Consider the following 26,714-nt stretch of genomic DNA (forward strand, 5'->3'; position numbering starts at 1 on the left):
TAAGTTATTTGGATATTTCCTGGGTGGTAATTTACGGTGTGTTTTCTGCTTACAATTTCTTGAAAATTCCCAACTAGTGTCGGATGGGCGACGTGGAGACGGTGTTCTTCTAATGTTTCCTGGGTAGCAATTTACGGTGTGCTTTCTCCTGTTCCCGTAATTTCTTTAATTCTTCTAACCGTTTTTCCTACAACAGTGCCAGCTGAACGGAACGTGTTGTTTATAAGATCATTTTTCTTTATCTCTTCATCAAGTCGATTTGCATTGTCTGTATACTCCCCAGGGACTATCAAAAACAATTATTCTATTTTTACCTAACGCAAACAAATGTTCCACCTTCTTCTTAATCTAATTTTATGTACAGATGGATCCCGGTTTTGGCATGCTTCGATTGTGGCAAGCCTCAATTTTTGCAACATGGCTTAAATTCGTTTTTGGCAATACCAAAATCTAAATTTTCCGAAGGTATTCTTAAATTATATTTTTACAAAATGTATGCTACATATGTTGAAATTACACGCTAGGGAGATTTGTGTTACGTCATTTTAGCACAAGTCAAATCTCGGTTTTGGCAACACGGTATTCGAGTTTGGTAACCATTTTCTGTAAATATTCTAAAATAGCATTTTTCCTTGGCTTTCCAATATAACACTTGGGGATTGATTATTATTGTTAAGCTATTTTAGCACTCAATTGTGACACGTCGAAAAGGTCTCGATTTTGGCCAAATAGCTGAAGCAGTTGTGTTTCCAAAAACGAGATCTCACTGTATTAGTATAGAAAACAAATACCTTACACTCCCTATTTTGTTTAACAAACATTTATGGAATTGAGTCGGCCTACACATATGCTTGTGCGTTGTCTCCTAATATCCATTTATGTGCGCTGAATTGGAAAACGAATGTTATTGCCAAAAACTTTTGTCTATTCCCAGAACGTCGGATCTTAATTCCAGGAACGCACACACAAGAGACCCAATAAAAAAAAAACAGAAAACTTTCGCCCAAAGTACCGAGACGTAAATAGAGAAAAACCATTTCCCGAAGCTCCGAAACTCTCCCCCGGTGCCAGTCAACATGTTTTCATGTAAATAGTCGAAGAAAAGTCAAGAATTACCCATCTCCGTTCCCCGTTCGGAAAACATAGCATCTTAAGTAACAAACAAACAAACACACATACACACACACACACAGCCTCTCACTCGCTCTGAACGGCGAGTAGAGGAAAGAGGAAAACGCGTAAACAATAATTGTGCAATTTTCCAACTTCCAGTTAATCCATCCAAATGCGCCTCCACCCTCTTAAGGCGATCGCTCGGAATCGCGAGGCTGCGACCTAGGCTAGACCGGACTGCTGACCGGGGACCAGTAACCGAAAGGTAAGTGTTGTTTTTCTACATCTTACATTTTCAATTTGCTCTCTCATACCCCCATTAGTTCTCGTTTCTTCTCCACACCTCCGCCGTCGCGCGTCGGTTTCGGATCGACTTTATCCGCGTGCCTACCTTTCCGTTTTCGCTTTATCTCGTCTGCCTCTTGTTCAAGTTTTCTTGTGTTTTTAGCGTTTCGCTTTTTTTCTTTCTCTCGTTCGGTATGCAGTCTGAGCTGATGGGTTTATGTCTGTTACAAACTGTTTGTAATTAAAATAAACTTTAATTGAAAAGGTAAATTCCTTTTTCAATTAAAAAAAAACTGTGATTAACATTAATTGCAAAAGATTATACGACAAATTTTAATGAAGCGAAAACTATCCCTGAATCAAAAATCAACTGAAAAACTGCGGGAACTTTAAAAAAAATCTTACAATTAACGTAAGCTAGATCCAATACATTCTTCGCATAGAAAGCAAACCGACCGAGATTCAATCAAGATCGGCTGATTCCCTCGCATAGTTCAGTAGGGTCCAACATTGCTGCTGCTTCGTAGCGGGCACCTACCTTCATGCCGAACCCGAACCCTGTGCTGCAAGCAAGCAAGGCGAGGGCGACATACCGAATTCCGTCCGTACGACGTACCCTCGCCCGAACCTGAACGACAACGAGATGAAACAACATCGACGGAACGGTGCGGAATGTTTGTGTTGTGTGTGCCTTCACGAATACAGAGCACGATCCCTTGGAGGAGTCAATCGTATACCTACAGTTTGAAGAAAGGCTAGTGTTTGGACCACGACGAGCGAGTACTGAGTAGTACTAATTTTCCTCCCATTCAAGTGTATGAGTGTGTTTTGCCTGTCACAACACAACGACGAAACAGGATGGTTGTACTAACACAATGCAATGCTGCGACCGATGGACGGACGGACGGACCGGGAGTCGGAGTGTTTGAATATGGGAAACTCGTTCATTCGAGCGAGGCAAGACAAGGCAATAAGGGAGACGGCAAAAGTTTCTTTTCCATCTCGCCCCGATGTTGTTTGGGCATGAATGGAGAGAAGTTTTTTTTTCAGGCTGTCTGCTGAAATTGCTTTTCTATGGTGTTTCGAACAGTTTTGTCGAATGGATTCGAAACAAGATGGCTTCAGCCAGCAGTGGCCTCTGACATGTCTTTGCGTTCGCTCACTAGCTCGCTCTCCAGTTTCTCTGCTCAGGGCTCAGTTAGTCGTTGCTTTGAAGGGAGATTGCTACATGGATGGTTGGTAGATGCATGAGCCGGTGGCGTTGATGGTCGCAAAATTATGAATCAAATATTTCAAATGTTGATCTTGAAAACTTCTTGAATATTGAATTGTGGCTTTGCAACACGAAGAAATCATCGAAATTCTCACCGTGGCTATTTTATTGTCTTTTACCATTCAAAATTATAATTTCATATTAGCGCGTGAAATGTGTCATTAACGTTAAAGAACTGTCGTCAGTATGACATTTATTATAGAAACGCGGTTTCTCTAGATGCTCTTAAGGTATCTGAAATTGATGTCCGTGTTAGGACATTTGTCTTCGACCAGCGCCCATGTACCAATATATTCAGTGGTTGAATTACCAAGTTATTTTTAGAAACCCTTTCTGGCATCACTGGTGAAGTCGATTAAGATTATATTTAATCAACATATTTTAAGAAGTTTCCTTACCAATATTTGCATCAGTGCTGTAAATTCTCAAAATCGAATGAAATTTTTTAATGAAAATGAGAAAAGCAGCTATCCGCTATCAAAGGGGACATCCTTCGAATATGTGATACAGGGTGTCCATCCAACTGGGAAAACCGAGAAAAATGCGGGTAAACAATTTTGGTTTTATCATATTTTCGTAAGCCATAATTTGTTCTTGAAGAATCCTTTAAACCTTTAAACTTGCAATGATACTTAGAATCAATCAACTTTATATAACAAACATCATTATATTCTCTTGTTTACATATCTGCATACAACTTTCATATTATGTGGTAAAATGTAAAAAACTTACAAAATTTCTATTCTTTTCTCTCACTCGCAATCCGTTCGCGCCCGTGACTAGGAGCGTTTTTGTCGTTGTTCCTATTACGAAAGCCTATAAAGTAAATTTTTAGAATTTCATTTGGTGACATTGGAAAAAAAAGTGCTTGAACTCTTTTGCTACGGTTTTCCGAGTGAAGTAGTTCTAATATAAAGGCTGAGCGAGACATATCCTGTTACGAAGCTACTTGAAGATAGAGAAGCAGATTCATGCTATCTCAAACTTCTTGCATGTCCAATCAGGCTTGGCATGCAAATGACACTGACACAATCAACGAACTGAAAAAATCATGAGATGATTAGTCTAGAGATAAATTAAAAATTAATGTCTGCGTTTTGTGCCAAGATTATGACATCTTTGAATACCGAGGTTAGTGTGGAAAAACATAAAGATCTGAATCCATACCTCTAAGGCCAAAGTCATGAGTTCAAAAATCTGATCTCTAGAAATTTTGGAGAACCCAATAAACCAAACCAATAATATTATGGGGCTTCACGAAGGTTTACTCATTCTATCATTAAGTCAAATCTTGGCAGTACCACAAACGAAGTGACAGACGGAGCGGCTCGAAAACTTTGGTGACTAACCTTCTATTGCAATTTTTCAGTGTACCACATGGCAACACCACTACTACTGGATTGTACCACATGGCAACACTACTATTGGATTGTACTAGCATTTTCACCAAATGTACTAGAATATTTTGGTTCTATCTCTTTCACTCTACTCAAAACTGAAATGCATAAAAAAATGACAATGTTGATTTTCAACAAGAAACTATTGAAAAAGTAGTACATGTCCAGCATTTTCCAAAAGGGTCGAGTTAACTAACAAATCCACCAATTACGTACATGCATATGCTGCTTGCCCAGCACAGTCGTCAGAGAGTAGTAGGTAGACGAAACATGTCGATGTAGCATTACGACGAGGTTTGGTAGTTCAGTGGTTACCGTTTCTGCTTACTGATGAATCCTGGCCTGCCCTTCCTTGCAATTTTTCACTTTGCCTTATTTTATCCCCACTAGATTTAAATAGAAAAACAAATTTTGCTTTAACCGATCGCATCACTAACCACAGTTAATCCTAATCTAAAAATAACCTACCTCACTTACACAACTATCCTTCCCGAGACAGCCGTGGAGATGTAGAGGTATTCTCGGTCTCTAGTAACAACCGGACGTCGAACTAATCATCCTTCCCTCCCCAAAAGACCATGATGACGTGGTCGGCGCTGTGAATTGATCTATAGATTGAATTAATGTGTAATGTACATTGAAGATGGAAAGCTTATCCCATGCACCATCTGTGTAGTTCTCTGTGCAAGTGGATTAGTTGTGATCATTCACGGAGGAGCAACTACGAAGTGCACGGTCAGATAACGTTAACTCGACGGCAAACACATTCATTGATACGTTGGACGACAGAAGAGCATAGCAGAAATAGTGCGAAATAGGAAGCCATGGTCATCACAAAAGAGGAAATCGAAAAAGAGAATTGGCTTTCACCCTTCTGCTTCTAAACCCCTAACAGTCATCTTCATAGCATCGCACCGCTTTTGGTTCTAGGGCACTTGCTGGTTGCAATTTTAGATCAGGATTCACTGTGATGCGATCAGTTTTAGTGGCTCTGAAAAGGGCCGGTTTTGATAGATTTCGACGGAGAAATTAAAAGCGTTCATCACAAATACGAAGAGCACGCTGAATGTCCTTTGGCATAATTGTGACACGCTTTGCGTGAATGGCAAACAGACCTACCAGATAGGTCGGTTTATTTCACTCGTCGAGGGTATACTTATACCTGCGTTGAGTAGCACATTATTAATACAGGGAGGGAACAATACATACAGCAAAATACTGAAAAGGGGAGGAGTTTCGCTTCTTATGCTACGGGCACAAAACGAGACACCACCGTCGAAACGACTATCAGTTATTCTCTTCCGAAGTGAACAATTTCATGATGGCACCGAAAACCAGTGGAAAGGCTGCTAAGAAGTCTGGAAAGGCGCAGAAAATCATCGTCAAGGGAGAGAAGAAGAAGAAGAGACAGCGCAGGAAGGAAAGCTATGCCATCTACATCTACAAGGTGTTGAAGCAGGTCCACCCGGACACCGGAGTCTTGTCGAAGGCCATGAGCATCACGAACAGCTTCGTCAATGACATCTTCGAACGTATTGCTGCTGAGTCGTCCCGTCTGGCTCAATGCAACAAACGCTCGACGATCACGTCCCGCGAAATCCAAACTGCGGTCCGTCTGCTGCTGCCGGGTGAGTTGGCCAAGCACGCTGTCTCTGAAGGAACCAAGGCCGTCACCAAGTACACCAGCTCAAAGTAGATTCGTACCATCCAAACAACCAATCGGCCCTTTTCAGGGCCACAAATCGATTTCCAACGTGAAAGAGGTTTTGATGATATTGAAATTTTAAATGTTAGCAAAGTTCGCAATAAGAAATCAGTTGATTTGCCTTATGAAAATAATGTTGACAAAAAGAATAAGAGATTGTATCCATTACACTACACGACCGTACGGTTTTGACGTCTGTGATTTCTATATGGGGGTACACTTTGTGAAAACTGATAATGGAACATAAAATAATTGTGACACTGGAGGGCCATTAAGGGCCGAGCTCTGGAAGCGCAGATCGGTGTTGAAGTCCTGGGCGATATCACGGACCAGACGCTTGAAAGGCAACTTGCAGTCAGCAGCTCGGCCGATTTCTGGTAACGACGGATCTCACGCAGAGCGACAGTTCCTGGCCGGTAGCGATGAGACTTCTTCACTCCTCCGGTGGCCATCTGTTTGAGAGGAGCCTTTCCTCCGGTGGACTTACGAGCGATCTGCTTGATGCGGCCATTATACGATGTGGATACGTAGAACGCAATCTGTTGAATAAAAATTTTAATTACCCAGCACAATCATGGGCATTGGCTCCAAGCAATATTTCATCAGATTCCAGACAAATCTGTACGATAGTAAATAGAACAGAAAATGAAAATATAAAAATGAGGTTAGGAAAATAATTAAAATATGGTTCAGATTAATACCTGGCTGAATAAAGATACACATTACCATTTATTATATAAGACCACGTAGTCCTACGTCACCATTGCGTACAACCCCATAGGGCTGTCTCTTGTAGTTTTTTTCAACTCCTTGATCTAGATACTTGTAGAGTGGCCAATTAAACGGGAAAATCTGCAGAACCAGGAACCAAAGCCAACCGGAAAATGGGGAATTTAATTGCAATTACAAAATATGTTTGACCTAATTCTGCTTAATTTGTTAACTAAATATATGTACTTTTTTCCTCTATGTACTTTGCTCTACCTATGTAAGCAAACCGATTTGTGAGTTTCCTTAGTCGGGATAGAGAATCATAAAAAAAGGTAGTTCGGAGTCACATATGTTTAGGGCATTTTACCGATCAAACTTATGAGGTTCAATTCGTGCCGTGTGACTCAAAATTTCCGGTTTGAAGAGTTTTCCTAGACCGGGCTCTTAATTGAAATCTTAACAACTGTTCGAAGTCTCAGAATTTCAAAAACTATTTGCCCAATCCTGAATGTTGAATGTCTTGAACGGAGCCTGAGCAAATTTTCAATCTCTGAAATACCTGTGAAGGTAGTTTCTACATTTCTAGAAAATAATTCATCCTTTTACATCTTTGGATTATTTTTGAGATGTTCCTTTTTTTTTACTCTGTTCGGGACCTAACACTACTGCGACCAGTAAATTGATCTATTGTAGTATATCCCGTGCCATTAGTTTAGTGCATGTCGTATTACTCCATCACTATTGAGAAATGATGAAGTATTCGATTTTTTTACAGTTGCCACTCTTGCATTTATCGCCAGGATCCGACTCTAATTGAAAGGTCCCGCTATTTATACCCTTCGGAGTGTTGAAACACCCTCCAAAGGCGCGCCCCTTTGTCAGTCACAATTGAATTCCTTAGCAACAAAATTAAGGTATGACACCGATAATGACCATGCATCAGAACCCTAGTCTTAACCACTTCAAACTAGGGAACAACGAATAGAAGATTAGGAATCACATAGATGAAGACAACTAACTCATTTTTTTCCTTATTTCAAGATCATCCTCGGTAGACAAGGCCGAGTCTTGTCACTATCAACAAGGAATAAAAAGTAACAAGGACTAAGATGTGTTCCTTGGATTACTGAAAAATCCTGTTCCCCTAGTTTGAAGTAGTCAGGACTAGGAATCGGTGGTAGATCTTACATCCCGTAACGTACCACGAAAAGGTGATCTACCCACGTTACGGGGCAATCATCCCAAGTTGTTTCCAAATATACTTTCCACTTAATTCCACTTAATAATTGTTTTATTCTTTCTGGCATTTCATTGAAATTTGTGCTATCAAAATTTTCTGTATACCACTTTGGATTCCCCTCTAGAAAATTATTAATTAATCCTTTGAATATTGCTAAGAATTGGAGTTCACATCAGAATGGATATATTCGAGAAGTTTAAAATGACGCTAGAACCTCGAGAAAGTCCCAGCATTAGTCAAAATAATATACCATATCTCTAAAATGTATACCAGAATCTTCCAACTTTTTTCAAGATCGAGATATTAAATCATAATCGCATGTAAAATTTTCTTTCTAAGAGGGAAAACTTTCTTCGTTCCGGAATAATGATAATTTTGCTTAGACTATGATCTAGAAGAGTTAGAAACCTTAAGTTTGTCTTAAATTGATCCGACATCGGGTCGACTTGTCTGTTCGGGACCATTTTGCTGGGTTTCTTCCATATAACTGATTTTATAGTCATCCTACAATTTTGGTTTACTCTACAACTATATTTTGCATGTTTAAACACATGCTTTTGCTGAACATTGTAACTAATTATCTCTTGAAACAAAAAAGTTATTCTTAAATAATCGATGCTTTTAGTGGTTTTTGCTCCTCAAATAACTATTTCTGGCGTAAATTGGTGCAAAATTCTAGGAAGGATTCTGAATCTATACTTATTTTACTGTCGTTAAGTTATAAGAACATGTGGCAGCACGCGATCTTTTAGGTGTTTTTTAATAACTAAAATACTCCTGCAAATGTCTAATATTTTAATACATATTTTAATTTTAAAAGATAGCATGTTATAATGTTCAGCGAAAATATATATGTAACGACAAACAACTTTGTAGAATATGTTGAAAATATCGAAAATCTAGGAAAAAAGTTATACTTAAAACAATGATTTGAAGGAGTATACTCTCTGATTTTTTCCAAGAATCGCTGATTCTGGTGGCTCGCGAAGGTGTTGTTTGAGTAGCTTCTTTAATAATTTCTGTCGCATCCTTTTGCTTTACCTCTCGAAGCTTTATGTGCGTTGCAAATGCCAGCTGATTCCTTTGGTAGCGATGTCTAATACTAGCTGATTATTTCCTTTTCGTTGCATTGCAATCTTCGAAAGGAACTGCTCTTCGACCGATACTTACATCTTTTGGAGCTGATAAAACATTTGAATGGTTTTTTGAAGTATTCGGAGCAACGTTCTGGCTAAAACCCTCTGCTTTGAGCGGCCATGTGCATTCCATTTTTATTTTTAAGTAGATACAAATATTTCCAGCATGTTTTTTTTATTTATTTTAGAAGGAACAACCAGAGACATCGGAATTGATTGCGTACGCTTTAATAACGTGCTCGTGGACATTTTGAAATTTCACCGTTGGCATGCCTTTCAATTCAAAGCGAGAAGAGAGCAAGATTATCAAATTCTATGGTAAAGAACAAGAGGCAACCAAAACATTATTATTAGCATATAATTTTAACAAGGTTCTTGAAATAATCACATGCGCATACCTGAAGTTGATGATTCCGCCATTTTTTAACGGTTTGCAGCAGTTCACCTCTTCCATTTCTACTCTTATAGAATTTTACAGCTTACTATCAATAAAACGCATAATTTTGTTTACTCAAGATAAAGTTAAATTTAATACTCCTTAAAATAATTGTTTTAAGTGTAACTTTTTTCCTAGATTTTCAATATATTTAACATATATCGTTATGTCACCAGTTAAATAATTTAACATTAAATTTTCATGAAACAGTGAAACGGTCGGGAGTTTTTCTTTCAGAAGAAACACTTTTTCACTCGTCTAGAGTACAACTTCAATTCTATTTCTTCATCAGTTTTCATTACATTCAAACTTAACTCTACATTGAAAATCTTAACTCTACACAACATTTATTCTATGGGAGGAGCTTGGACTCACTTTTGTAAAGACGATAGCAAATCGTCATTGAATAGTCTATTTGTTCAACATGTGTTGTGGAATCGGACCACCAATACGCGCGACATGTATCTTTTCTGCACGGGTGGCATTTTGCTGGTTTTGTTTTTATTTTGAAGTGGTAAAGTCCATATTATGGTTTGGAAGAAATAACACGTTTATGCAAACATGTGAATGCAATAAATTTGGAATGAGGTATGTTGTGAAATTTGGCTGAGCATGCACTTACGAGTGTTGGCCACTCACAAGTGTCTTGTTGTAATTTATGACTTAAGATATGAAATGATCTGTAAATGATTATTTTGGAATACTACAACAGAAAATTTACAGTGAAATTTATTATAAGTTCGTTGTTTTACCATGTTTTTTTTTTTGTATTTCATTCCTAATCCTTGTCACTTTTATAAAATTTAACGAAACCACAAAATGAAGCTAAACTATTAAACTGATCCAATTTCGCTAAAAATCTAAATCCAATTTCACTAAAAAAAATAAAATAAAGATTCACCTTAAAATTCCCAAACGGCGCTCAGGTCTACCGTACGGATGCAATCTGCGAGCGCACGAGAGCGAGAGAGGGAGCGAATACAAGTCGGTGATTTCCTTGCGGAAGGGTCAAGCAAAAGATTTGTACTAAACCTTTCCCAAGGTATTCTATCAACATTTCCCACATACGTGATAGTTCAATGCTAAAAATACAACTGTAAATGCTATTTTTAAAAACAACTTTTCTACCATGAGATCATCCTCAACAATTGGACGAACCAATTAATCATCAATCATTCAGCAGTAGTGCCACTTTAAATCCCATTTCGACAGCAGTAGTATTTAACTTTGCTCGGTCCGTCTCGCGATTGTCGGTTTTAGTACCGATCTCTCTCTCTCTATTTCTATCAACTCAACTCGAATCCCTTTCGCTCTCTCCGCTGCGCTTCGCACAGTTCTCTCCTGCTTCGTATAACAGTTCAGTTACCACCACTCGCTAGTTCAACAACATCGTCCAGCTCGAGCTAGCATCGACTCCGGTCGGCGGAGAGAGCAGCGTTTAGTACTGTTCGGGAACGACGGCAAGATGGCCATTTTGTTTACTCCCAAAGCGGTTGCTCTTCTCGACTAAGTGTACAGAGTGTGTATTGTAAGGCAGCAGCAACCAGCCAGAAGGATTCTTCAGTGGTTCCGGAAAATCAATAAAATTCTGTGTACCGTTTTGTGGTGCCGACCACTTCCGGCGGCTGCTTTGGGGATTTGTTTTCTTCGGCTGTATCGGAGGAGTTTCGTAGTTTTCAGTCAGTGCATGAAGACAAAACCCGGAGTGTGTGACCCCATTTCTTTGCATTTTTTTTTCGGGGGAGAAGTTCACTCGCGCACAAGAAGTGTTGAAGTTGGCGATGAAGATGGTGTAGTAGGATTTTTCCTCACGTCTCGTCCCTCGGCTGCAGACCCAGGAGGTTCGGAAAGAGAGTCTGTACGTCGTCTCCGCGCGTTGCCATCGTCGGGTCGTCGGTTAAACGTCTCGCAAGTTTTGCCGTCTTCGCCGTTTGTCCGGAGAAGAAAATTCGATAAAAATTTTCCGTTTTGGTAGAATTGAAACAGTGGAATAAAATATCAGCGAAAAAAAAACCGGATTGTGATTGTGTTTTGTGCAAGGCGGAGGAAGATAAGAAGAACGAGGAGAGGCAAAAGCAGCAGCAGCAGAAGTCCCAAGTGAATGCGACGGATACGAAGGAGAGTCTTCTAGAGGAGCGGAAAAAAGTGGGTGCTTAATTCAGAAATTTCTGTTTGTTCCTAATTTTCGATTCAATGGCAGTAGATTTTAATTTGAGTGGAATTCCGTGGAAAATTTGTTGAATTTTTTTCTCGAATCGCGGGTTGGTCATAAAATAAGAGAGTATTTCTACCTTTCACTTGTGCACTTCTTCGGGCTGGACGAGTTCAAGCAAACGAACGAACGAAAGGCAGCAGCAAAGGAACGAATGTTGAACACTGTGTTGTGTGTTCCCTTCGGAAGGTTGGTGTGGAGTATGCATTCAGGGTACCTACAACATTAAAAACAACAACAACAACAACGACTTGGGACGATAGTGAAGTTCAGAAAAAGCAACACAAGGCAAAAAGCGAACGAACAAAAACGAAAAGAAAGCAAGAAGAAAAAGGCACAAGCTCACGGATGAGAGCACAGTTTGTTTCGCCGTCGATGATGGGAAGAAAAGAGCGAAAGAGAGATGAAACGAAATTTCTTAGAAAGAATATCGGAAAACAAGAAACAAAACGACGGTATGTGCGCTAGTGCATGAGTTGGGAAGGGGGGGGGGGGAGGGAGTTTTGTGTGCGCGGGGGAGGGAGCAAGAGTTTGGAGTAGGAAGTTTTTCTGTTCGGGGTTTTTATTTTATTTGAAGAAACAAGCACGACTTCAATCGACGGTTGTGCTGCGGAGAGATGCAACATAAAGAAACAGTGCTGCCGCCTCTCGGATGATGGCACCCACTGGATGCTGGATGCACTGTGCGCGTGGATAAATAATTATGGCTGGTTTTTCAGTCTACATGAATAGAGTTTTTTCCCAGCCGAGTGCCGATATGTGCGTGTTTGCCTTGAATGTGTCTGTGCAGCTCTAAACTATCAAAAATGGATTACGAACCGAGGGGGAGAACTGTGAGAAGACAGGCATAGAATTGTGACAGTAGCTGAGAATAGAAAGAGGATTATTTAAATTCTAGATTAGAACCGAAGCGGGTGCGTGTTGTGCTGCTGTGACGGACGACTTCGGCTCGGTGGCATACATGTTCAATGATCCGTTCTAGACAAGGGGGAATCGGTTATTGGACACATGAGTACGCTGCAATGCACGGTGTCGTGGTGGACCTTCCGATAAGCGAAGACATTATTCAAGAAGCGGAAGAGGTTGGTCGTCGGACACAAATCAATTGATGACATCGATGATGAGAATGTTGCGACGAGATACAGCTTGGGTGGTCACCACAGTGAGTGGTGTCCATTCCAGAGGGGATGAGTCATCTATATCTACTGTCACCAGCACTTTGCTCGGTGATTTAGGACAAGTCGTAAAAATCTCGAATTTAGAAATTGTTTTACTACATTCTTGTTGTGTGCGTGTATGTTTTTTGGTTAGAAAGCAATAAATGTCAAGGGTATTGTTTTCGTCCATAAATCATGCTGTCCATTTTTACACGCTTCTGCCAAAATGATATTGAGATTTTTCTGAATCCGTTGGAAAGTCTTTCCTAACACTTTAACTGCTTGTCACGTCATGATTATGTGAAAAAAAAATGTGAGCTATGCTTAGCATGTTCGGTTGGTTTGAGAAAATATATTATTTCTTGTAATCATTGGAGTTGGTGTTAACATTTGATGTCCGTGTTTGAGAAACAGCCCCATAAATGCTTGTCAAAACACCCAAATTTTAAATCCATTCGAGCAGTTGATTAGTAATAAATAAACACAGTAAATACCCGCTAATGTTCTTGTTTGCAATATATGGTAAAAGGGTATTTGGTGTTGGTCTTCAAGTATATTGATGTTTAAAAGCAACTTGATTATCTTATGTCAGCTTTTTCGTTTTTAATTACATGCTTGACATAGTCCTAAACTAGCAGACCTAATGGCTGGTTTGCACTATCACTTCTCGGGAACTAAAGTGACTTCACGGATGGAATTGGAATTCCGTTTTTGCTGCGGTACAATTAACGTTGACGAAGGGGTTTGCGTTTCACATAAAATGTAAAATTGTATACATTTCTTTTATTTTCTGTATCAATAAGACTCATCCAACAGACATATTGACTGGGATTATGTTTCAGATATTACACAATATTTGGCTCAGGGTGGCCACTCAACCGGGAGAACCAGAAAATGGATCCACCTGGGAATTTGATTCGTGGCCCCCGAATTAATAATAAATCAAATTACTGCGACCGGAGTCTTCAACTTTTTTCAATGATTGAATTACGTAGATTATTTCAAGATTTATATAAGATTTATTTCTTCATAGGATATCTATGGAATTTTCTCACGAATTATCGATCGAATCATCGCAAGATGTCTTGAGATTTGCTTTCAAGATTCCCCAGCATCATCTTACAATTCATTCTGGCATTCCATTGAAATTTTCTTCCATCAGGTCTGGTAGCAGGTCACTTTTTAGTGTCTTGGTCACTATTTTTAAATCAGCCACTAAAAAGTCACCTTTTACACCAAAAAGTCACTAAAGTCACTATTTTCCTAAAAATAGTCACTAAACTCACTTATTCCCATCCATTATAGGGTGTAAAAAATATAATCAAAATGTTTAAATTGAGTACTTTGCACTAAGGAAGTCTACAGTAGTTATGACGAAATATGCATATCTATAAAAAAATAAACAATTATAACCGGACAAATTCAAGGAATTTTAAAACACCGGAAAACAAACTTGGAATAGTTTTTTTTTTAATTTAGAGGACAAATCGGGGAAACTTCCTTTTCTCGAAAATAAATTCTGCACCTTGGAAACTTGGTCTGTGCTAGATTTTCAGAAGTCTCTAATGAATTATCTAGAAATATCAATGACAATTCCAAAAGAACTTTGAAGTGAATATCAAAAGAATTACCAAGATATCTGATACCTATTTCAGAGAAGAATGCCAAACTACACACCACGAAAGTGTCTTGTAAATTTAGGTGCTCTGAGGGTCGATTTGTTTGTCTTAAAACTGTTTTTTAAGGCTTAAGCGGAGGTGAAAAAATCGGCCCTGAGATTGACACATACGAGCTTCACTTTTGATATGACATGATTAAAAACGCAAAATTCAGCTCCAAAACATTTTTTATAAGAATTCCTAGATAATTGAGAGACGAGCTCTAGGTGCATTGTAACGAGAGTTCTGTAAAGAACTCTATGACGATTGGATGATGATTCTTGGTCCAAATTGTAATTCTGATAAATCATTTAAGCAAATCCCGTGAACTCCAAAGGTTTCCAAACACAGCGAAAAGTATTCCAAGAGAATACTAATAGCGAATAGTAATAGGATTCCAAGAGAATCCTAAAGAATTCGAATGAAATTCCAAGAAGAATTCCAATAGAATCAAAATGGAACTGTGAGAAGAGTTTCAAGAGTATATTGAGATGGATTTTTTGTTGAGAATTCTGAAGAAATACCATGGAAACTCTAAAGAGAGAATACGAATTCAGGGTACAAGATCATTCAGAACAGAAATTTAAGACATTGCTGAGGTTAAATGCATGTGATTTCTAAGGAGACGTCAAGTAAATTAATGATTCTAAAAAGGTTCTTGAGAACATTGCGATGAATTTCTGGCGAAAAATCAAGGTCAACTTACCTAGATACATAGACATTTTTAAGATTTCGAACGCAGAAACAAATTCTAAATCTACGAAAAATACTGCAGTTGTAGTTAACCCTTCTTAACCTAGTGGATTCATTGGTTTATACATTAGTTTAAATGTATGTCGCACAACCAGTAAAATTTGAATCTAGAAAACCCCGAAAAATTTTATAATTGATATTTTCTGGTCATCCTGTAAAATGTAATCAAAAGAAAACTATTCAAATCGATATAATTAGAGGAATTTATTAAATGTAATTTTAGGTTCCATGGCAAAAAATGGAATTTATTTTAATATCAAATCGTATTTGAATTTCTGAGTTACCATATTTATTATTTATGAGTCACTATTTTCGTAATTTTAGTCACTAAAGTCACTACTATTATATCACATCAGCATAACCAGCTCTGTTCCATAACAACTTTAGGAATCCCCACCAGTAAGTTCTTAGAATTTACTCTAAATTTCTCTTCGTATTCTCAATCATTCTCGCGATCGTTAATTTAAAATGTTCTCCATAATTCCAGGGCTGATTTGTTCCGGATTTGAACTTTCAGTCGCAAAAATCACGGAAGCATTGAATGATGTCGCAAAAATCGCGAAGGAACTGCTGTGTTCTCCAAAAAATTGCGGATTATTTTGCTGTCATAAATTTTGTTATTCATAGATTTCTCTATTTTTTCCCGATTCAAACCAAACGCCCTGTAAATAATCGGGAAACTACACTGCCTATAATCGCATATCAGTCCCATATGGAGTTTCGTCAATTTTGAGACAACAACCCTATCCACTATCAATTGGCATCTACTTTCTTATTATGTGATACAACTATGGACTTTGATCATGAAAAATGTGAAAACAACATCAGGTCAGTTTGTCCCATCAAGCATAATAATCGCATATCAGTCCCATCCTGAAATTCAATCGCCTATAGTTCAAGTTAAAGGTCTGATTTTTGAATTGGCATATTTTTCGCTGGTATAACAAAACATGCAAGCTCCATTGCAACATATTTTAACTTGAAAAAAATATCAATTCATTTACTATTATTTATCAAATATTTACACGGAAATTGCACTTCGTAACTGCGACTGCCATTTTCTCAATGCCTACTTTTTCCATATGGGACTGATATGGGATTATAGGCAGTACAGTTCCATAAGTCACACCGGATTTACCCGGAAATTCCTTGGGGTCTGTCCAATGTGAGACATTTTCGTGATTTTTTATTTATTTCCAATATGAATATAGCATTTGTCGTTGAACAATTAAAAACAAATCGTATATATGCGACTAATTGCAATGTATCCTGGATATTCTAGGTTCTCCAAATCGTCCTAGAGTTCAGTTGATTTGTTCTACTAGATCAACCAAGACTGCAATAATGTCTGTAGTGTTTAAATATGTCCAAATAGATTCATAATGGCTATGTGGTTCATGCCCGACCTATTGCTACGTATACAAGATGTTATAGGTTCTGAAATCATTCTGGAGATCTGATTATTTTTTCTACTAGATCATCCAAGACTAATTCAATATTGGTAGTAGCAAAATATATTCAAACAGATTTGCAGTGTCTATGTGGATCATGCAAACCTATTTCCGTGTATGTCAGATGTTCTTGGAATTCCAAATCGTTATTTTGATACTGCAGATATTATCCCAGTCTTTGTAGATCTGAACTGTAGGACGATTCGGAGAACCTAGAACATCTGGTGTACAAGGAAATAAATTGCGCATTATCTACATAGACACTATGAATCTGTTTGAACATATTTCAATACTACAGACATTATCCCAGTCATAGTTGGTCTAGTAGAATAAATCTAAACTTCAGGACAATTTTGAGAACCTTGAGCATCTAGTATACATGACAATAGGTCACGCATGATCCACATAGTCATTGTGAATCTGCCTGAAAGTATTTCGATACTACCAGCATTGTCCCAGTCTCGGTTGATCTAGTAGATCAAATTATCTGAACTCCAGGATGATTTGGAGAACCTGGAACATCTGTAATACTCGACAATAGGTCATGCATGATCCACATTGACACTTTAAATCTGATTGGACATATATCGATACTACAGACATTACTGCAGTCTTGATTGATCTAGGAGAACAAATCAACTGATGTCCGGCACGATTAGATGAACCTAGAATTTCCGGCATACATGGTTATAAGTCACATATATACGACTCGGTCATGATTTGGCAACGAAAAATGCTTTGTTCATATTAGAAATAAAACAAATATCATGAAATTGTCTCGCAAGACCATTGGAATATCCGTGTAAATCCAGTTAATTCGTCGTGACCATAAAATGTGACTTATGGAAATCTGCTAGCTTCTCAAATATACCAAGTACCCTGGGTTTGAATCGGAAAAAATGAGAAAATTAGAGCCAAATTAATAACAACATTTAGGACAGCTAAATACATCAGGGACGCAAAGGTTAATTTTCTAGATAATTTGTATTTCAAATGAAAATGCATTAATGCTTTAAAATAATGTTTCAGAAAATCTAGGCCGGTTTTATTCAATAGAATGTCATGATATAAGGGTGTTTTATTAAGATCACAGCTTACTCCGAATTTATACTACCACATACATAACTGAATAAGACACATTTTTTTTGCAAGGGGTACAAACAATACTCCCTTAGCTCAGTCGGTAAAGGCGCAGCTACGAAGCGAGTCCATGCTGGAGGCGGCTGGGTTGAATTCCCATCCAGTCTATTAATTTTTCGGGTTGGACTATTTTTCTACTTCTTTGGTATAGGCATAGAAAGCTATCAACTAAAATGTGGAAGTGCTTCAAAGACCACTAAGTTGAGAGCAGGAAAAAATCTAATACAATATAAGCAATAAGTTTGAAATGCCTTGTAGTAGTAATGCGAATAGTATTTTTAAGCAATTAAAACAGTTTTTTTTATTTGTGGTGGATTAATATTTGTAGTCGCTGATTTCTTTTGAGAAATCGTGGATTTTGCGGATCTAATTTTGAAAATCTTATAACAGCCCTGTAAAAACTACCCGTTGGAAGTGGATATTTGAAACATTCCTTAGGGTTCTTTAATTTTGAAACATATGTCGGTTACTATACATCATCTGAAAGAGCTTCGTTTTCTGAACACAACGATATTTTTTTCGAATCCAGGCTTTCATCTCGATTTTTAAATCAAGATTTAAAGCATAATATTAACTCCACTTTTTGACAGTAAAGTAACAAATTAACAGCTCGTTTCCATACAAAGTCTCACCGAGGGGCGCTAGGATGGTGATTATTGCTAATGTACACATATTTATTTAAAATAGTTCCGGTGCTCCAAAATTGACGAAATTTTCGATTTCAGTTTTATTACGAATTTGCAAATGCAAATTACGAATATGTAATAACCTCAAGACCCCTAAAGAGCCCAATTTGCTTGGAATTCGTCTCAGAATTGTCTTGAAAATTTAAAAAGAACTAGGTATTTAGTAATTCGTTTATTTTTTTCGGGAAATTCTCTTGAAATTTAGCCTGACAGTCTGAAAGCTTCCTCTTGAGATTCCCTTTAAATTGTCACCAAATAAAAAAAAATCTCAAATTCTCGTAGAGTCTTCATTTGTTAAAAAATCTTATAGGAATTTCCCTGTGATTCTCTTCTGAAATCCTTTGAAAAAAACCGGGAAATCTGAACATAATCTTAGTAGATAAGTTTGTGTTTGGAAAATGTTCCTTTACCAGAGATATGAAAATTTTAAAAGCATGTCTTTTTTCAAAATTGTAACAGGGGACAATTTTACAAAACTAAGAGCATGAAAGTTTTCCATGCTCAAAAATATAATTTAATGTTTGCTATAACAGAAAAATCGTGATAATCTCGGATGAATCTTATTTTTATTTTCTGTGTTTAGGAAAATTCCATAAAATTTCATAGTCTTGAATTTCGAATTAATTTTACTGAGTCCAAAATTAAGAAAAAAATGACTCAAATAAAATAAGACGGGCTTGGTACATTAATGGTTACCGTTTCTGCTTACTGAGCAGATGGTCAGGAGTTCAATCACAGGCCCGCCCCCTTCCTTGCAATTTTTCACTATCCCTGATGCCCATTGCTATTATAATTCTGCCAGCAACGTTTACCAAACGTATCCCATGGCCTTACCCTCCCCACTAACAAACCTCCGAACTCCCGTGAGACTTATGAGAGAGGTCGTATAGTTCTCTGTTGTTAGAGCCTCCCTTGGCTCAGTCGGAAAAGGTGCAGCTTCAAAGCTAAACCATGCTGGAGGTGGCTGGGTTCGATTCCCTGTCCGGTCTAGGAATTTTTCGGGGTGGAAATTTTTTTGACTTCCCTGGGCATAGAGTATGGTTGTACCTGCCACACAATTTTACTAATGCAAAAATGGTACAGGTATCGAAAGCTCTCATTTAATATCTGTGGAAGTGCATCTAGAACACTAAGTTGAGAGCACGCAATAAGCTAAAATGCGATAAGCAATAAGCTTGAAATGCGAAGAAGAACTCGACAGTGACATAAGGGCGAATACGCGATGATCGATTCTCTTCATCGATTTTCTCTTTGCATTGCTACAGCTAAGCGAAACAATTTTCTAGAATTTGTTTAATGCAGAGTAGTAACAGGTTGTATTCTATCAAAAGCAACAGCAAACGCACCGAGAAACGTTAAATCTAGCGAGTTATTAACAAAAGAGAAAATCGACGAAGAGAATCGATCATTGCGTATAGGCCCTTATGCATGCTCACTGTCGAACTGTTCTCTGCATCTCTCTTTAGTGAGTGTCATGTCAATGAAGTTATCCAGTACCATGCCATCCAGCATGTACTAATTTCTAGAACAGGAAGCCATCCAGTACCGTACCATCCAGCATGCATCATAAATCAACTATTGCATACTTCGTGGCGTAAATCGAGCAAATCAAAATTATGAACCATTAAAGATGTAACATATAATTTAACCATGTATGGTTGGAAAACCAAGTGAAACACCATTCGAGTTCTTCATCAAGAATATTCTAGAATATCAAAACAAGGCATTTAAACATTAAGACATCATGTTTAATTGTCTTAAAATTGTCTGATTGCACACCTAATCTTACACGTGACGCAATCCATCTTTGACATAAAGGATGAGACGTAAACAAACATGTCATGTAAAATTAAGTGCTCCGGGACTGACAAGTTCGAAAATACGTTTGATTGAACTGAATTCCGTGTCTATTATGACTCAATTTTATGTCAAAATTTACGCTCGTATATGTCAGTCTCGAGTGTTCACTCGGTTGTCGACAGAAGCAGACCACTCTCAATGTGTGTCACGCGATCGTCTGTTTACTCGGCAGCAACCATTGTGTGGTCCTCCCCATTGTTCTTGATCAGCAGTTCTTTCAGTCGATGCGTCGTCGCCTTTTTTAAAGCAACCGTTTCGTGATGAATGTGTGAGTGCTGACCACGTTTTGCGTCCATTGCTGCAATGGAAGCGCTCTGACCCCCGTTGGCTAATCTGCCATACAATGAAACAACTGGAAGCGGCTCACGTTCTGGTGGAGGAGGCTTATTGGATAGCGGAAGATAAAATGTTTATTGGGTTGTACCTTTTGATTATAGTTTTAAGATGTATTGTATTTTTTAAAATCTTTATTTAAGAGATTTTTAGCAATGGGCTAGTTCATCTCTTTGTCATGGGGAGGTCTCAGAAGGAGAACCTCGGAAACGGAGTTTTTGTTTGACAGAGTGTTTTAATTTTACTCACATTGTTGTTGGGTTGTTTGCTGCTATTCTGCGGGTGGACACCGTCACGAGGGCCGACGGAGATGTATTGTATAGTGAACAAGAATCATCGGCTCTGTCAAGTTAATTCGGTTGAGCCTTATCAAATAAAAAATATGTCAGTCTCAGAGCATCTAAATTTACATATATTTGTCAAAGTGTGTGATTTTTGTTTACTTCAGAGAGGAGTTCTTCCAACGGAATTTAAATTTTACTTTTCGAATACTTGCTGGATGGGAATTCTTAGCCAAGAACTGGAATGGTATTTCACTTGGTTCTCCCACCATACATGGTTAAATTTTATGTAATAATATAATTAATGGTTGATAGTTTTGATTTGAATGTTTATTTAGCACAATTGCTCGATTTACGCCGTGAAGTATGCAATAGTTGATTTAAGATGCATACTGGATGACTTCCTGTACTAGAAATTAGTACATGCTGCATAACATCATTGATATGTGAGTGTCCAACCAACAATCCTTCCCACCTCCAGCAGTTGCAAGGACGTGGCCAGGACAGTTCTCGATTGTTGGAGATAGTCCTATTACCATCTAAGAGGCCGAGATCAATCCCAAATATCGATCAATACTGTAACGGACTCTCAAACAATGGATCTAGGACTTTTATCACCTACGAATTTGTGCAACTTGCTCAAATAATAATAATATTTATTATTAAATCTGGAAATGAGATTTACGGAACGGTGGGAGATGCTGTCCACTAATCACGTGAACAACATACAAGAGATTCAAAATCATCGCGCTCCCCTTCCCTATGAGGACAGTCAGTCATCCATAAATTAGTCTTTGGAAATCCTAGGAAATGCTACCAAGTTCAGGATCATCTTCTTTCTTCTTCCTCGCATTTCAAGATTATTGCATATCGCATATTAGCTTATTGCGTGCTCTCAACTTAGTGTTCTAGATGCACTTCCACAGTTATTAATTGAGAGCTTTCGATGCCTGTACCATTTTTGCATTAGTATAATTGTGTGGCAAATACAATCATACTTTATGCCCCAGGGAAGTCGAGAAATTTTTCAACCCGAAAAACTCCTAGACTGGACCGGTAATCGAACCCAGCCACCTCCAGCATGGTCTTGCTTTGTAGCTGTGCCTTTACCGACTGAGCTAAGGGAGGCCTCGATAAGGATCATGCAACTTTCCTAAGATCTAAATCTTAAAAACCATACGAACCTTAAAATCGTTCAAATATTTTCGATCTGTAAGCTGGCACATTAACAGTTTTTAGGACATTCGTCCGGGGATGATATTCGAACAGCGTGATAGGAATGTCTTAATACACAGCAGTGTTCTGGCTTGGGAAATGAGAGTTCTGGTTTTGGAAGCACTTATATATCGGCTTATGAAGTTTGACTCCAATTACATTTGACGGCAACACACTTTCAGTAGACTTTAATAATGAATTAAAAGAAATAGAACTTCAAAACAGAGGACGAAGAACCTTGGGACAGATTCAGAACCCATCGATTGAACCTGGTAAGCTTCGGGAGAGGCTTGGTGTGTTTTTATTGCTACAGGAAGCGAAGGAGTTTTTTTCATTCGTTTGTTTGGTAAGGCTCAACGGTCTTAAAAAACTCAACGGGAACAGACATATTGGGATTCTTAGATGAATTTGAGACGTCCAAAACATTTTATATTTAACCCTCCGTTACTCTCGCCAACTTTTGTAACACGAGTACTTGCGAGTTGTACTTTGTACAACAGTGTGACTTTTCCATTGCCATTTTGCAGCCGAGCTACCAATCGATATGAAACCAACGGGTATTTCTTAAAAAACTTGTTTTTAACTAAACAAGCTAAACTTTTATCACAGTTAACTCCCAAAAAAATGCGGATAAAGGGTGATACGGTCAAAATTTGGTCAAGGGAAAACGCGTGTAAATCGGTGAAATCGTTTATTGAAAAAATCAAATTAAATTTATTTTTCAAGTTCAATTAGTATAAAATTCAGGAAAAATATTCAGTTAGGCTTCCGCTTTTCCAAATCCGAATTGCCGGGCCTTACGCTTGACCCCTGCCATCTGATTTTGTACATCCACCTTGTCCACCTTCTTCGCCGCAGAAAGCCAGTTTGCCTTGAACTGCTGCTCGCCCTTAGCAGTTTTTTTGGTCTTCTTTAGGTTCCGCTTAACAATAGCCCAGTATTTCTCAATTGGGCGGAGCTCTGGCGTGTTGGGAGGGTTCTTGTCCTTGGGAACCACCTGCACGTTGTTGGCGGCGTACCACTCCATGGCCTTTTTACCGTAATGGCAAGATGCCAAATCCGGCCAAAACAGTACGGAACAACCGTGTTTCTTCAGGAAAGGCAGCAGACGTTTATTCAAACACTCTTTCACGTAAATTTCTTGGTTGACAGTCCCGGAAGCTATGAAAATGCTGCTTTTCAAGCCACAGGTACAGATGGCTTGGCAAACCAGATATTTCTTTGCGAACTTTGACAGTTTCATGTGCTTGAAAACATCTGCTACCTTTCCCCTTCCTTTTGCCGTATAAAACTCCTGTCCCGGAAGCTGCTTGTAGTCGGCTTTGACGTAGGTTTCGTCGTCCATTACCACGCAGTCAAACTTCGTCAGCATCGTCGTGTACAGCCTCCGGGATCGCGCTTTGGCCGTCGTATTTTGTTTATCATCGCGATTTGGAGTCACTACCTTCTTGTAAGTCGATAGTCCGGCTCGTTTTTTGGCTCGATGCACGGTTGTAGACGATACACCCAGCTTATTTGCGGTATCTCGGAGAGAGAGGTTAGGGTTTCGCTTGAAACTACCGGCAACTCTCTTTGTCGTCTCAGCGGCTTCCGGTTTTCGATTTCCCCCCGATCCAGACTTCCTGGCTGTCGACAAACGTTCCCCAAACACTTTAATTACATTTGTAACGGTTGATTTGGCAACTTTTAGCGATTTTGCCAACTTTGCGTGCGAGTAGCTCGGATTTTCGCGATGCGCGAGCGAATTTTGATACGCTGCTCTTCTTGCTTGGACGGCATTTTGACAACTGAAGAGTGAATTCCAAAATCAAAATAGGAGCAACATTCTACACACACACACCTTCAAAATGAGGGGTGTTCAGGTTTTTTAAATGCAAAATTGAAAGAAATACGTCGAGTTGATATTGACCAAATTTTGACCGTATCACCCTTTAATAGAGAAAATGTGAATGGAAACCCGTTAAACGGTATCCGTACTTCGTGGGATTTGACTTAATTGAATACAACATAGAAAATCTCGAGATCCTGACCAGATAGAAAGTTACTGTCTTCGGCAAAGTTGTTCAGGATATCACAAAATTTTTGCTGGTGGACAGTTGTTCAAAATTTTCTCACTACGTAGCGTTAGTGACATGTGAAATTCTCACCTGTGATATATCTCATGATCCTGACCAGATAGAAAGTTACTCTCTTGAACAAAGTTGTTCAGGAGGTTAAAGCCTAGATTTTGTGAGAAAATTCTGAACTACTGTTCACCAGCCAAAAGACCTTGGCCTCCCGAACAACTTTGTCGTAGACAGCAACTTTCTAGCTGATCAAGATCTCGAGATATAGCATATGCGAGAAGTGTACATGTATGCTAACGCCATGTGGTGAGAAAATTCTTAACTACTGTTTACCAGCCAAAAAGTCTTGACCCCCTAAACAACTTTGCCGAAGACAGAAACTTTCTAGGTGATCAAGATCTCGAACTATTGAGTATGCGAGAAAGGCACGTATAAACTAGCACCACATAGTGAAAAAAATCTGAACTATTGTCACCCAACAAAAAGATCTTGGCTTCCTGAAAAACTTTGCCGAATACATTTACTTTCAATCTGGTCAGGATGTAGATATATTTTATTTGCAAGAGTTTCACATGTATATAGACTGTTCCAGAAAGTATAAGTACACTTTCAAAATAACAAAAAAGTCATGTTGTTTTAAGTTTTAATAATTTTATTTGGCAAATCATATTTGTATTTGTATTTCAAATGATATTTTACTCTCGTTTAATCAACATATTTAATCATAGCCAAGACTCCTAACTTTTCCTCGACCATGACCCATTAGCTTCTGCACAGTGGTACTTCCCACCATTTTGATCACTTTTGGCCAATCTGTTTTGAACTTTTAGATGTCGTCCGCTGGTTTTATTAATTTTCGAAGCTTTGCTTTGGTTAAAGCCCAAAAAGTCTCGATTGGCCGTGCCTCCGGGCAGTTCGGCGGATTCATGTCTTTCGGCACGAAACATACATTTTGACTTTTGTACCATTCTAAAGTGTCTTCGTGCTGCCTGATCATCGGCAACAATCGCTTCTGGAGACATTCCTTAACGTATTTCTGAGTGTTCATCGTCTCCGTTGTGATGTACGGACTAGATGTTTTACCACACTCGCATATTGCCTGCCAAACCATAACCTTCTTACCGAATTTTTCGGTAAAAATTGCCTTCTTCGTTTCGGGGATGTCCTTGCCTTCGCTTACAGTATAGAATTGTGGTCCGGGAAGCGTTTTGTAATCTAGTTTCACGTACGTTTCATCGTCCATTATTATACACCCAGAATTTCGACACAATAACGATTCGTAGAGTTTGCGGGCCTGTGGTTTCACGGACGCGGCCTGTTTTGGGTTTTTTTTTTCTGCTTCCGGTATGTTTTTAGCCCAAGTCTTTCTTTGGCACGCATGACGTTACTCGACGAGGTCCCTAGTTTTTTCGCAACATCCCGAACGGAAGTCGCTGGTTTTCGTTTGTAGGCATCCCTGATCTTTTCATCGATATCCGGACTTACAGGACCGGATTTCCGGCCACTCTTCGGCGCATCTTCAAACGTACACTGTTCTCTATATTTTTAATCGCAGTTCGTACCGCTCCGACGCTTACACCCTCTTCCTTGGTCAATTTTCTCAAGGAGAGTCCGCTCACAGTGCACCATTTGTGCACGATACTTTTTCGTTGTTCCGGAGTAAGACCACGCATTTTGACAGGAAACACAAAACTGAGCACTTTTTTGATGCTATGTCATTCAGAAATGAGCAAACAAAAGGACGCAGCCAAAAGTGACCGTTAAAATAAGCTGTGCTTATACTTTCTGGAACAGTCTATAGTAGCGCCGCAAAGTGAGAAAACTGCGAAAAAGCCTTGACCTCCTGAACAACTATGCCGAAGACAGTACCTTTCTATCTGGTTGGGAACTCGAGATATTTTATATGAGAATTTCACGTGTATATTAGCGTCGCGTAGTGAGCAAATGCTGAACTATTGAGCACCAAGCAATAGGCTTTGACCTCCTGAAAAACTTTGTGAAAGACAGTAAATTTCTATCTGGTCAGGATCTCGAGATATATCACATGCGAGAATTTCACATGTATACTAGTGCTACGTAGTGAGAAAATTCTGAACTACTGTCCGCCGGCGACAAGGCTATGGTCTCCTGAACAACTTTGTCGGGGACAGTAACTTTCTATATGGTCAGGATCTCGATATATTTCATGTTGTAATCAATTAAGTCAAATCCCACGTAAGTAGTATGGTCACAGTTTACGTAATCAAAGTTTAGCTTGTTTAGTTCAAAACAAGTTTTTTGAGGAATACTCGTTGGTTTCAGATCGATTGGTAACTCAGCAACAAAATGGCAATGTGTGTTGTACAAAGTACAACAGCGCGAGTAACGGAGGGTTAAGATTCATATATCCTGAGCACCTCCAGTGGGGCAAAGGGCCAAAAGGGTCGTCATTCGCCCCTAGGTCCGCCTCGGCTGCGATTCACTCCTTGCTTAAATTTCCGCCCCTTCGTAGTGTGTGATCGACTCACCTTTACTTACGTTCTCTTTCTTTTAGTTGATATCGGCTAATGATGTAATTGACTATGGAGCTCAGCATTCGAGATCTAGTTGTGAGGCACGATTTATAT

General features: G+C 38.8%; 3 protein-coding genes across 6 annotated transcripts in view; all 3 read left to right on the plus strand.

The window, feature by feature from the left end:
* The window catches only part of LOC135704698 (uncharacterized), a 397,828-nt gene that overhangs the window by 221,066 nt on the left and 150,048 nt on the right, over window positions 1–26,714 (plus strand). For 2 of the 4 annotated variants that reach the window (XM_065226178.1, XM_065226177.1), the window contains exon 2: window positions 1,273–1,378. The gene's annotated coding sequence lies outside the window, so the exon portion shown is untranslated. Of the gene's footprint in view, window positions 1–1,272; window positions 1,379–10,757; window positions 11,442–26,714 lie in introns of those variants that run through there. The other 2 variants (XM_065226179.1, XM_065226175.1) reach the window with 1 other exon arrangement.
* LOC135704723 (histone H2B-like) lies at window positions 5,390–5,764 on the plus strand. The gene has a single exon (XM_065226207.1). It carries the CDS (start codon window positions 5,390–5,392, stop codon window positions 5,762–5,764), a length of 375 nt encoding a protein of 124 aa, XP_065082279.1.
* The window catches only part of LOC135704712 (uncharacterized), a 329,334-nt gene continuing 323,218 nt past the window's right edge, over window positions 20,599–26,714 (plus strand). The window contains exon 1 of the mRNA XM_065226196.1: window positions 20,599–20,664. The gene's annotated coding sequence lies outside the window, so the exon portion shown is untranslated. The remainder of the gene's footprint in view (window positions 20,665–26,714) is intronic.

The sequence above is a fragment of the Ochlerotatus camptorhynchus genome, unplaced genomic scaffold (assembly GCF_037179485.1).
Source record: "Ochlerotatus camptorhynchus isolate MF236.1 unplaced genomic scaffold, CSIRO-AGI_Acam_v1.1 ptg000246l, whole genome shotgun sequence".
In the NCBI taxonomy this organism is placed as follows: domain Eukaryota; kingdom Metazoa; phylum Arthropoda; class Insecta; order Diptera; family Culicidae; genus Ochlerotatus; species Ochlerotatus camptorhynchus.